This window comes from Cynoglossus semilaevis, chromosome 1 (genome assembly GCF_000523025.1).
Source record: "Cynoglossus semilaevis isolate Cse_v1.0 chromosome 1, Cse_v1.0, whole genome shotgun sequence".
NCBI lineage: Eukaryota > Metazoa > Chordata > Actinopteri > Pleuronectiformes > Cynoglossidae > Cynoglossus > Cynoglossus semilaevis.
The window spans coordinates 16891413-16904151 of NC_024307.1; the positions used below are offsets into that span (position 1 = coordinate 16891413).

Consider the following 12739-nt stretch of genomic DNA (forward strand, 5'->3'; position numbering starts at 1 on the left):
CATAGCTAAAGTGATCATAACAAAGCTCATACTTATTCCCTGACTTTCCTCCACCTACCTTCTGAGTGACCTTTGCCTCAATCACCGTTGGACTTCTTTGATCCAGTCTCTTCTCAACGGACCTTAGTCCAGCACGGATCTCAGCCAGCTTAGCCCCCAACATATGGACAGGTCCACTCCTCTCCACTGCCTCACCCACCTTATAGTCCAATCACAAACCAGCAAAGTTTAGACCTTCACTGAGGATGACCTGTGAAAAGGTCACTGCAGTGATGTATAACTTTACCTTGACTTCCACCTGCTGCATCGATTGCTGGACCTTCTGCAGAAGTCCTTGGATTTCCACTGGCACAGGTGTGTTTACATCAGAGTACTTTATTTTAAGGTTCTCCATGATGCGCTGCAGCAAAGCCTTCTGGGTGAAGAGCTGGCTGTGCACCTCCTTAAACAACAGAAAGTAGAAAAGCAAAAATCACATTTGATTCAGAACGAAACTCTGGCTTCTCGATAGAGCATAAATTAGTCCAAGAGGGGTTTCAGGGTTGAACCCAGCTTCTATGAGGCTGTGGAATTCATAATGAGATGGTGGTCCTTACAAGTACCTATGCTAAACTCCAGAGGCCACCAGGAAGATCCACTTACAGGAGTGAACAAAAGGCGTCTGGTACAAGAGGGGAGTCAGGTCGTGGGGGTGTTCAGGTCTTTCATTCATAGAGACTAACTAGAGAGACAGTGTGTGTGTGTATGTGTGTGTACAGACCTTGGCCTCTGCTCAGGTTCTAGGACAAAGGGCAGATTCATTCTTTGTGCCGGTGAGTCTGTATCAGTCAAAGACTGAGTCTGGGCCTGAGGCCAAGCCAACGGTTCGATGTTTCACATATATTTATAAATCCAATAATTAACGGTCACTCTGTCCTCATTCCATCTAATATTTGACAATCTGCACATTCTTTTGACATTTTCTCATGCTGCTCCCATCATGATGAGTCATAAGCAATCAGTATTATCCAAAACTTTTACTCTTACCGACAAATTGGCACAATGCCCTATATTAAACAAATAGTAGAGACCAGTTCTGATTTCAGGAAACTACTTGTTTTTTCCATTAAGAAAAAATATGTATTTTACACATGTATTTTAACTCACATGAAAACAGAGGCTGCCTGTCCGCTACAGCCTCAGGTGGTCAGTTTGCATCGCTAAAGTAAATCTAAAAGAAGTTAATGTTACTCATTTCTAAATGAGTCAGAGAACTGTCAGCAGCACACTACATTCAGCCCCACACTTGCTGTGATTTGCCTTGGCAAATGTTGGTTTAAATTTTGGTTTATAGATTGTCTCACCTGCAGCTCCTGTGTGCTGTTGCTCCGCTCCATTTCAGACAGAAGACCGTCTGCAGCCTCCAGCCAAACCCTTACACTCTGCAGCTCCTCCTGAACCTTTTCTCTCTGCACCAGCTCTGACCTGGCTGCCTCCAAACCCTCTCTGCTCTGCTGCTTCACACTGTGGTTTCAGAAAGACATGAATTAACATACAAACACAACTACTATTAAATGTATCAAACACTAATTATTATTAAAAACTACTAATTTTTTTTTTTTGCTGTAGTGTGGAACATTTCCTTCGCTAATGTGGAACTGTTTTATGCTGATATTCATTATTTATATATTCTTGTAATGCTATGTTAGAAAACATTCGCTAACATAAACTAACGCTAAACTTTCCAACTACTTAAAAAGCAAATATTTTGGCATTGAATTAACAGATACTTTTAAAGATCCTCACTTTCAACAGAAATACAAAACAAATCTATGAAATGAACTGAAAACACTCCTCACCTGCCATATCTGCCCTGCATAGACTGTAGCTGCTGGCAGAGCGGAGTGGGAGGGGCTTCTTCAAGGTGGGCGGGGACTCCAAGCATCCTTGCAGCTCGCAGTTCTAGCGCTGACAGTGAGCGGTGCTCACAGTCCAGTCTGTCCTGATACTGTTCCCAGGACTGGACAAGGTCATTAAGCTCCTCAGTAGACACCTTCAACTGTGACTTATTAGGAAGCTCCGCCTCCACCTGGTCCAGGACAGCTGATGCCTTCCTTACCTAAAACAGATGCAAACAAGACTTAATTTCTCTCTTTTGCTGCCTCAAAAAAACTTTGAGCTACTTCTACTACTACCCTCAATTGGTATTCAAAGTTAGAAAAACTTTAAATCAAACAGGATGAATGTGAGTCTGATCTACTCACACTGTTGGTGACATCACTCCACTCAGTGATCCTCTGTTTACTTCGAAATGTCAGCTCCCAGGTGCATCGCCATAGTCTCCAAGTTCGCTTCCAGATGGACGTCATCGTGGCTTCTCTGACTTTTCTACAGCCTGGTTCCTGACACCATTCTCTCAGCTGGTCCAGGCGCCTCAGCAGAGACTCCTCTTCCTCACACAGAGCCTACAAATGGGGATGGAGATTTAACTGTGAACAACAAAACTAACCATAGGGCTTACTATTTTAAGAAAATCTTAGTGTTATGTTAACGTACTTTAACTTTGGCCTCATGGTCAGTGCAGTCAGAGAGACTGGTCGGTTTCTGAGATATAAACTGCAGTAAGCTGTTTTCTGCCTTTGTCAAACTCTGCAGGATTTCATCTCGGCTCTTCACATATGTATTGTAAAGTTCAGCACATCTAAAAAAGAAGAGAATTATGTTGAACCAGTAGAAAACCTTCTCAACACGGTGACAACACCTGCTTAACAACCCTGTCCTGTTTGAATATCAAAACATTTCATATAAGGTCATCTTTCTTGAAATGTTTTTTTTTTAACTCTTAACCTGCTGAGACGGTCCAGCTGGACATGTCCCTTAGCCTCCAGAGTGGACATCCTGACCAGGAGCTGACTCAAGATCGTCTCTAGAAGCTGCTCCACCTTCACAGGGCACAGCAGTGGATGCAACTCAAACTGATTCTGGAGCTGCTCCACATATGTCTGGAATTGATGCTGCAATGTCAACAAAGCCTTCTGGACCTCCTTCTGTCTGTCTGCGCAGACTGCAGTGGAGCCATAAGGTGGTAGCAGAGAGATCTCAATGTCCCACAGGAACAGCAGGGCTCTTCTGACAGCACAAGTGTAACTTCTGAGAGTCTCTCTAGCCTTGAGAACATGTTCCTTAAAAAGAGGAATGTATATATATATAATTAGTTCTAACACTTACAGGACTATATTTTCTGCTCTCTACTTTCCTACTTGGGTATAAAGATATTATGCAACTCACCATTTTTGAATCGCATTCACTGATGACTTCATTTTTTAAAGAAATCAGATCCTTGTTTCCATCTTTTCTGCTTCCCTTTCTCTGTTCCAAAATCTCCAGTGCCCTCATTCTTGACTCAAGAGTCTTTTTCAGAATCATAAGTTTCTGATATTCCTCACTGATCGCGGTTTCGTTTGGCTCCATCTTGATGGGTGCCTGAAGCTGCTGCTGGATGTTAAAGAGAGAAGATTGAGCATCTTCCCTGACTGACTCAAGGTCCAGCTCCTTCAAAAGATCCCACTCAATGATGCTAAGGTTGTTGCAGAGCATTATCTTCATGGTGTTGAGGTTCTGCTCGCTATCTTTAAGCCTCTGTTTTTCATCACACAGCTGAGATGGGTAAAGGTCAGCAGAAATCACCTGAAGTTCAGCGTTGGCCTCCTCAAAAAACCACTTGACAAGATAAATCTTGATGATGAGGGTCTGACAAATGTTGTAGTTCTCCTCAGGAGATTTGCTCTCTTCTTTAGTGTGACGAACCTGAACTTGAAGTTCCTCCCTGAGTTCCTCCACAAACTGCCTCATGTGCAGGTACCTTTCATGGTCTCTGGCTTTTCTTTCCAGGTTGATTATTTTAGTGTAGATTTCTGAGATGACCAAGTTTAGCTGCTGTGTCTTTTCCTGTGAAATCCAAGATTGTGAGAGATCAACCTGTGTCTTATGCTCCCGAATCAAATTTTTGAAAGGTTTTAATGGTTTCAATGTCTCTGCTGTGATTGGAAACCGGAGCCTGCTGAGATCCACTAACATCTGCCTCAGGCTCTGCTCAATGCTGTCCAAAGTTTTCTTGTTAGAAGTTGTTGTGTAAATGAATTTTTCCAGCTCCCTCTTGTTGACCTCCTCATTGCTTCTAATGTATCCAATGTCCTCCCGGAGGTTGGTGATCCTTTCAAAAAGCTGACAGTTCTCTGAGATGCTGAGTTCAGAAGAGATTTCTTTGCTTTTAATCAGCAAAGCCTCACAGACAGCAGCTTGTTTATCAGCCTCAGTCAGTGTCTCCTGCACCTGACGGACCCTCCGATCCTGTTCTGCTGGGCTTCTAAACTCACTTTCTTCACTTCTGAAAGCATCTCTGTGCAGATGAGTCACTACCCAAGAATCAAGGTCAGCAATCTGCTCTGACATCTTCTCTCTGGTCTGTAATCCTGACTCTAATTCTCGTACAGCAACAGCCAGTTTATCAGTAGTGGAGTGTGAGAGTTGAGTGAGGGTTTGAAGAGAAATACGGACCATTGGCACCTCTTCCTCTTGGTCCAACTGTGGGAGGAGCTCTGTCACCTCCTCCACCAGTGCCTCCAATTGGCACTGTTTTCCCATTACCTCAGACTGGAGCTTTTTTAAATCTCGGAGCTGCTGGTGAACCTCTTCAGGGAGGAGGGCTACCCTCCGTCTTCTGCTTTCAATATCACTCTCAGTTTGTTTAGCCCATATAAGTCCATCCCTCATCACAACAATGATCTTTTCCATGATGGGGTTGCTGCTGGTCTGGATTTGACTAGACACAATTTTTTCTGTATGATCAAGTTTATCTTTGATGTTCTGGAGACTCTGTTGTATTTTAGTAGTTTCTGTCTCCCATTGTGAGCTGAGAAGAAGAAGCTCTGAAAACTCCTGTAGTTGGACGTATGTCTGCTGTGCAGACTTTACTTCTGCATTTGCCTCCATCAGCTGCTGAGCCGTCTTACAATTCCACTGTGTTGCTGAAAGAGACATGGCGCTCAGATCTCTGTCAAGTGCATCTAACCATTCCTGAAGGGCAATTATTTGTGCCTGAAGGCTACAGATCTGGTGGCGATGGACATTTGTGTGATGAAGGCTTTTCTCAATGGCTCTTTCCATGTCTCTCCACTTCCTCTGCAAGTCCTTCAGCTCAGCTTGTACAGAGACTTGCTCAGAATGACTGAGGTAGGGGCTCAACTTGGAGAAGGCCACTTGCAGTTCTTTAAATACTGGCCAGTTCTGCTCCATGTTGTTCTGTAAAGAGGACAGCTTTTCTGCCTCTTTGGAGCTGCTATGTTCAGGAGACCTGTGGGAGACATGGACATTCAGAATGGAAGGAAATAACAAAACATTTGTTTTCACACCTGAAAAACTGGGTTCAAAAGATCTTTCATAACACACAAGCAAATTTTATATTTTAGACTTTGAGCAACTTACATTTTCACAGTGTCTAGTTCTACTTTTTGTTTTTCCAAGGTGTCTCTGGCTGTTTGGATTCGTTTGCAGTAATCAGTGACCAGTTGAAGTTGTTCCTCTTTAATCTGGATGATGTCAGCTGCCTCCTGAGCAGCAACATTCCATTGTCTCTCTAACACATCCTGGTCTTCAGCATCAGTTCCTCTTAGCTTGGAGAGGAATGACACCTGGTCCTGGATATCTTGTTTGCACTGCTAAACTCGACAAAAGAGAATATCAGTCAGAATCTGTGGTGTACACTATACACATTTATGAGAAAATACTGAAACATCTATCTTTTTGAGACATAATGCCATCACTAAACAAATCTTTATTTTCCTCACCTGAGCCTCTTCCAACTGCTGTGCCATTGCTGATGGACTGAGATCAGCTGATTGGTTCTTGTAGCACAGGATTTGTGCAGCCAGTCTGTTGAGACATGCCTCCACATCGTTGCTGGTGGAAGTGATCAAGCTCTCCGGAGCCTCGTGCTGTGATTTAATCTAAATTCAAGAGGTAAAGTTGAATTACTTAGTTAGTTTAGTCTTACAGCATTAGCTCAGTTCTAATAATAAAACCAGGCTTATAAAATTTACATCTTTATTACAGGGATGGGCAAAAAATACCAACAAAATAGTAAAATCAACATCTTCTCTGTTAGGAGAGGACACATGATACAACAGATCTCTAAATACCTTCAAAGATCTAGCATGACATGTTAAATTAGTTTGAGCTTAAGGTAAAGGGACACTTTACTCACATTTATAATATTTTATGGCTAGAAGCTAAAACTGTTACTCCATGTTTGATGCCAGTACAAACAACCACAATACCTTAATAAGTTGATTTCGGGCTCCTTTTACTGCCAGTAGCTTCATTTCTGTAAAGATATTCCTCAGGGTGAAGCATCCAGGTGCCTCAGTTGACATAAGGCTTTGTTCTTCTTTGTTTCCTTTAGCTGGTGAGCCTCCTGACTGCATGACTTCAGCCAGGAAAGACTCACCTAATGGTTTGTGAGCTGTTGAAACCTCCTCATCAACGCACATCTGCTCACGTCACGTTGTCAAAAAAAAATAAAAGCATTAAAGCAGGTTAAAAACCCCCACAATGACTACCATTACTCTGTGTCTGAAAGGCTGAAAAGACTTTCTGTCTGTGTATCTTTCAAAACAACCCTTGCCTTTTTGATTAAATTTTTTTTCAACTGACAGTGCAGCAGAGATACTCCCTATACCCTGTAATACAATATCATATATGACGTGTCTCACCCTGAGGGGCCAGAGGATTTACTATCACAGTAAGTAAATGTTGTGTTCATGCCAAAATCCAAACTTGTAGAAAGCACAAAAATAATTAAACATGTAGATTTATTTCAATAATGTTATAGAATTAATAAAACAAAAACTCACACTGTACTTGCATTAATCTGTAAAGTGTGAGTGTAAAGAATGTTAAGGAGCAAGTGCAAACATGCACATGCAGCAAATGGTGCATAAAACTGGATTTGGTCTGTTAGTTCCCTGCAGCAAAAGTGCTGCAATTTTTTTATTTTTCTTCTGTTTTGAAGCCAGTTTAGTTTTGTAAAAATGTAAAACTAATATTTGTTATTATGGTGAACTTAGCATGGTTCTAAAAAAAATCACTTAAATCTGGTAATTATTATTTTTAATATTTTTTTTAATTTTACATTTATATTACAATAATTCCAAGGATATCTTTTCTTTGACACAAACTACAAGACTATTTTCTATGAAAATAAACTAGATCATTTTTGTCTCTGCCATTAAGTCTGTCCAAAGATGTGGACAGCAAGCAGAAGAAGTGAAGAAAAGAATAATAGAAATGAGTTTGGTGTGGAAGCTGACAAATAATAAGAGTAAAACGGAATATTTAAACAGTGATTTTTGGTTTTGGGATATTTGGAGAATGATTCTAAAATTCTAAATTCTTGGTGGGAGTAATGAGGATACTGATATCTTTCTGGGGGGGCTTTAGATGGACAAGTTTAGAAATGAATGGAACAGAGAAACAACAAAGGTTTTGCAGTTAAGAGATGAAGAAAGGGTCAATTAGGGACATGGTTAAGATGGTACGGAGCTAAGAAGAGACAGTGAAGATAAAAGACACCAGATGTTGGAGATTGAGCTGCCGAATCGAAGAGGAAGACCCCAAAGAAAATGTATGTTTGTAGTTGAGGACAACATCAAGACAGTTGATGAACAATAGAGGAAGTGAGAAATAGGAGCCAAGATGATCCGTTGTGGAGACCCTTGAAGAAAGCAGCCGAAGAAAAAGATCATTTCCTTAGATTAGGTCTTACCTCTTGCGATTCAAGGCCCTGAAGCTTCACCTCACCCTTGGTGGCTGTTGTGGGTTGAATATTTTGTAGATCTACTTTGACCAATTCCTGCTCTTCTTTACCAGCTGCTGTATTTGTAAGGTGTTTGTCTGTTTGACCTTCATGTGGAATTCTGTGATCAGATGGAGACCTAACAGATTTGTCATCCCTCTGAATTTTCTCCAAAGTCGAGGTTTCATCCAGATACTGACAAGCACCTGGCTCATTATTAATAGAACTGTCAACATCTTTCAATTCTTTCAGATCAATGACTGCTGATTGAATTTGTGTAGAAATTTCTCTACTACTTAGCTTGGCTTGGGACACTGTAGATGTTTCTTCTAGGGTCAGAGGAACATCATGAACTTCTGCTGACCCAATGGGACTTTGAAATGTATTTTCTTGACCAGTTTCTGTAGAAAGTTTGTTGTCAACCAGCCCAGATGTTAATGAATCTTCATATGGGGATTTGGTCAATTTTGACAAATCATCTGTTTCCGCCATGTCTTTGCTGTCTGGTAGCTCTTCACATTCTAAATATTGCTTATTTTTTTCCAAGATTTGTTCTTCGTCTGTCAGGAAGCTGGTATTTTCATCTGCCATTAGAGGATCATTCAAATCATCAGCAGTGATCATACTAGCAGCAGTTTTTCCTTGCTGAACAACAGCTCGGGTTATATCTTTAGCTTTTGACCACATTGTACCCAGAACACCTATCTGCTCTGAGTCAATCCTTAGCTCAGATGATGTGTCCACACAATGCGGTTCTGCATACAGAAGCTCAGATTCATCGTGAACATCTTCAATACAAATATCAGGCTCTGGCAATACTTGGTCTTCACTGGGGTCATTATGACCACCATGCATTTGATTTTCAGTACTGATCAGTTGCACTTCTGCACTTATCCTGATGGAGGTCTCACTAGTACCAGATGTCTGAGGTGTATCATGAATAGAACCTTTGGACACTGTCTGTTGGACATGCATTTTTTGATTTTGAAGTTTTTCTATGTTTTTTTGTTCAGGTATGGATGTTTCAGGTGTTGTTTTAGTGTCTTCAGGTAGAGCTACTAATAAATCCGTAGGAGGTGGTTTTGTTGAGCCAATCTGAAATACATGTTCCTGTGTTTCATCGCTGCTTTGTTGTGCTTGTTTAGTCTCATATGTTTCTATCTCTGACATGTCTACATCATCCATTATTGACTCATGTAGATGACCTCCCATGATCTTTCCAGCAGTAGCCTTTCCTAACTGAACAGCAGCAGAAGTAGTGTCTTTAGCCTTGGACCATATTTTCATATCAAGGACACTTGTTTGTTCTGTGTCAGTCCTTGACTCAGTTGAAACTATACCAGGCTTTTGTAATCCATGGGCTTCAAGGTCTTCCCTAGATAGACTAACTTCAACATTATGGTCTCCTAAAAGATTGCCTGATGATTTAGTAGAGTCAGTTTGACCAGCCTCAGCATACACTTGGTTTTCAATGCTTATTTCTTGCAGTTTTGTTTTGAGCTTGATTATGACTGCCTTAGCCTCCTGGGGGCTGAATGTTTTATCATGGGATTGTGGTGCATTGTGAACTTCTGATGACATTTCAACATTGTCCAGAACATCATCCTTCCAAACCTTCTCAGAAACCTTAGATTCTGTAGATAATCCAATAGCCCGATCTGCTGATGAATCAGTTGAGAATTGATTAGTGGTGGCACTTTGAAACAAGTCTTCTTGTGTTTCTGTGTGGATTTCTTGGAGTTTTAATACCATTTTCACAGTGGTCTCCTCAGTCTCTACACTAATTACATTTTCAGTTTGACCTGGAATACCTTCTGCAGAAACTTCAGTTTGGATTTCTTTTGCTTCCTGACCCTTACAGATCTGTTCAGTTACTTGTTCAATTAAGGGAAATTTCTCAAGAGCAACTATTTCATTTGACTGCGAAGCTGACAGGTCTACAGTGGGAAGTCCAGTAGAGTCATGATGGAATGCATCTTCTTTCTTTTCGTAGCTCTCCTGATGTCTTCCTTTTGTATCAACAGGACAGAAGACATCAACTGTCTCGTAATTGCTTTTTGGAAGGTCTTCACACTGTGCAGTTCTTTGAACCATTTCCAGTTTTTGTTCTTCCACTGTTGGGATGTTTTCAAGGTCTTCACACTGTGCAGTTCTTTGAGCCATTTCCAGTTTTTGTTCTTCCTCCAATGGACTGTCCAAGTCATCAGCAGTCATCATCTCTGCAGTAGACTTTACAATCTGGACAACAGCAGAGGTCAACCCTTTCGCTCCTGACCATACTGTACCCAGAACATTTGTCTGCTCTGTGTGAGTATTTGAGTCAGCTAGAACAAGAGGCTTTGTTGATTCAATCTCAATGGGCTGAACTCCTGATACAATGGATTGTTCCACAAGTTCAATTTGATCCCTATTGTCATGTGTTTTTACACAAATGTTTGGCACTGGTTTAGTATCTGCACTAACACTGATGTCATGAGTGGCCTGAAGTACATCGCAGACTTCCACTTTTAAAACACCTACAGGTTCTTTTGCTTCTTGAAATTTGATGTATTGCTCAGACAAACTAACTTTTGCAAGAACAGTTTCCTCCTCTGGGTGAGCTTCTGATACATCCACAAAAGATGATTTTACTGAGTCAAACACAGGAACACAGGGTGATTCAAAGTAGTCTGAAGTATCCTCAGACTCCAATCCAACAGATGCTCCTTCCAAAGTCAGGGGGGTAACATGGACGCCTTTTGAAGGTTTGTCAAGTATTTGTACAGGGGTTTTGTTAACTTCTTGAGATTCAATGATTTCTGAAGAGGGTTTAATCCCATGTGGCTCTGCTGATAAATCATCAAAGGATTCAGACTCAGCACTTAAAGATACCTCTCTTTCTTTTTGAGTTTCAAATTGATATGTTGTTTCCGTGTGCTCACAGGGAACATAACTTGGGACCTCTTTAGTCACACTAATAGATGTAATATCCACAGTTCTAGATCCACCAAGAACCGTTTCTGTTGAAATGCCAAAGAAATGCTGTTGTCCATGTTCATTGACGTTAGATTGCATTGAGTTAATTTCAACCATTTCCTCTTGATTTTCTTTAGTGATTTGTTGTATTTCTGCTGTGTCAACAGTGAGCTCATCAATACTAGCATCTATTGTGGCCATGTCTATACTTCTTGTATAGCATTCAACTTCAACGTGGGTTTCATTTTGTACTTTGTTTTGATCTTCTTTAATGGCAAGAATGATTTCATCATCCTTTAACTCATTTAAGTCATCTGCAGTGATGATTTCAGCTGCAGCCTTTCCAACATCAACAACGGCAGCTGTTAAGCCTAAAGATCCTGACGATATTGTGCCCAGGACATTTATCTTCTCTATGTCAGCCACCGGATCATCCTCTGGCACCACTACTGACAATTTCTGTTCTTTATTCTCGATGTCTTGCTCAAAAAACCCGACCTCTACTGCCTGATCATCTTTTTCAACTGCCTGATCTTCTAATGAAAAAACAGAGGATGGTTCTACCCTGTCAAACTTATCCACATCATCCTGCTTTTCGGTGCTGATTTCTTGCACTTCTACTATGATCTTTGCTGCAGTTGCCTGAATCTCAGGACCATCAAAAATGTCATCAAATGTTTGAGGGACCTCATCAATTTTTTCTTTTGAACAATCAGCAGGCTTTTCCAGTTTTTGATCCTCAATCTCCTGTTCAGGAAGGACAGCTTCCACAGAGGCTTCCACACAAGTTGTAGTTTTGTCTTGGGTTTCTGCAAGTTTATCAAAGTCCACATCCTTGTGGGGCTCATCCAAGTCGTCCTCAACCTCTACCAAGATCACGTCACCAGCAATCCCATCTCGCCCAACAACAGCAGAAGTCAAATATTTTGCTTTTGTCAAGATTTGGCCAAGGAAACTTATATGTACTGTGTCGATGCTTGGCTTAGCTGATTTTTCAACACATATTTCTGATTCATCTGGGGTTTTGGATGTAACATCAACATCTTCTGCTGATGCATCAATGGTGTCTTCCTGCTGTGGCCCCTGGATGTCTTCTTTAGATATGCCAGCTTCTACAGAAACAGGCTTTTTTACTGCGTGATCTTCCAATACATCAAGGGAGGAGGGTTCCACAGAATCTATCTGGGACTCACCTTCCTGTTTCTCGGGGCTGATTTCTTGCACTTCTACTCTTATGTTAATTGTAGGTTCCACTGCCTCACCAGTATCAGATGTTTCAATCTGAGTCTGTGTTATATCATGAGTATCTCCTTCTGACACATCTGCTGTCTCTTTTTGCTTTTGATCAACGTCTTGTGCAGGTTGAACCACCTCTACACAAAGTTCAGTTACAATTGATTCATCCTCTAATACATCAGAACAGACAGGCTCCACTGTATCAATCTCATCCTTCTTCTGTTCAGCGCTGCTTTCTTCAACTTCAACCCTTATCTCAACTGCAATTTCCTCAGCCTCTGCACTATCACAGGTTGCATCAAGAATCTTGGGGACATCATGAATTACATCTTTCAAAATATCATCAGGCTGATCAACTTCATGATATTTAGCCTCTTGCTCAGGTAGCACAAAGTCTGCAGATGTTACTGTCTCAAATGTTTCAACTGCTGATACATCAACAGAAGTGAGTTCAACTCTGTCCAACTTATCCTCATCCTCCTTCTCTTCAGTGCTGATGTCTTGCACCTCTACTTTTATTGTAACCTCAGTGTCCTCTGCCTGCAAAGTACCGGATGTTTCAACCTCAGTCTGAGGCCCATCATGAGCATCTCCCTCTGGCACCCCTTCTGACAATTTCTGCTCTTCAGAAATATCAACTTCTACTGCCTGATCGTCTTTTTCAACTGCCTGATCTTCTAATGAAAGAACAGAGGATGGTTCTACTCTGTCAGACTT

At 41.2% G+C, this 12739-nt stretch overlaps 2 protein-coding genes across 2 annotated transcripts in view; both read right to left on the reverse strand.

The window, feature by feature from the left end:
• LOC103382657 (nesprin-2-like) overlaps positions 1-12739 on the reverse strand; it is a 42133-nt gene that overhangs the window by 22912 nt on the left and 6482 nt on the right. Inside the window, exons 3-13 of the mRNA XM_025060521.1 lie at positions 6315-6527; positions 5826-5984; positions 5464-5696; positions 3268-5332; positions 2827-3161; positions 2536-2680; positions 2244-2444; positions 1839-2098; positions 1344-1503; positions 287-442; positions 59-199 (exon numbers count right to left, since the gene is read on the reverse strand). Of these exons, the coding sequence (XP_024916289.1) occupies positions 59-199; positions 287-442; positions 1344-1503; positions 1839-2098; positions 2244-2444; positions 2536-2680; positions 2827-3161; positions 3268-5332; positions 5464-5696; positions 5826-5984; positions 6315-6527 (4068 nt within the window). The remainder of the gene's footprint in view (positions 1-58; positions 200-286; positions 443-1343; positions 1504-1838; positions 2099-2243; positions 2445-2535; positions 2681-2826; positions 3162-3267; positions 5333-5463; positions 5697-5825; positions 5985-6314; positions 6528-12739) is intronic.
• Positions 7328-12739, reverse strand: part of LOC112486982 (uncharacterized) — a 6033-nt gene continuing 621 nt past the window's right edge. The window contains exons 2-3 of the mRNA XM_025055320.1: positions 10007-11562; positions 7328-9961 (exon numbers count right to left, since the gene is read on the reverse strand). Coding sequence (XP_024911088.1) covers positions 7778-9961; positions 10007-10987 — 3165 coding nt within the window. The 5' untranslated portion in view covers positions 10988-11562 and the 3' untranslated portion in view covers positions 7328-7777. The remainder of the gene's footprint in view (positions 9962-10006; positions 11563-12739) is intronic.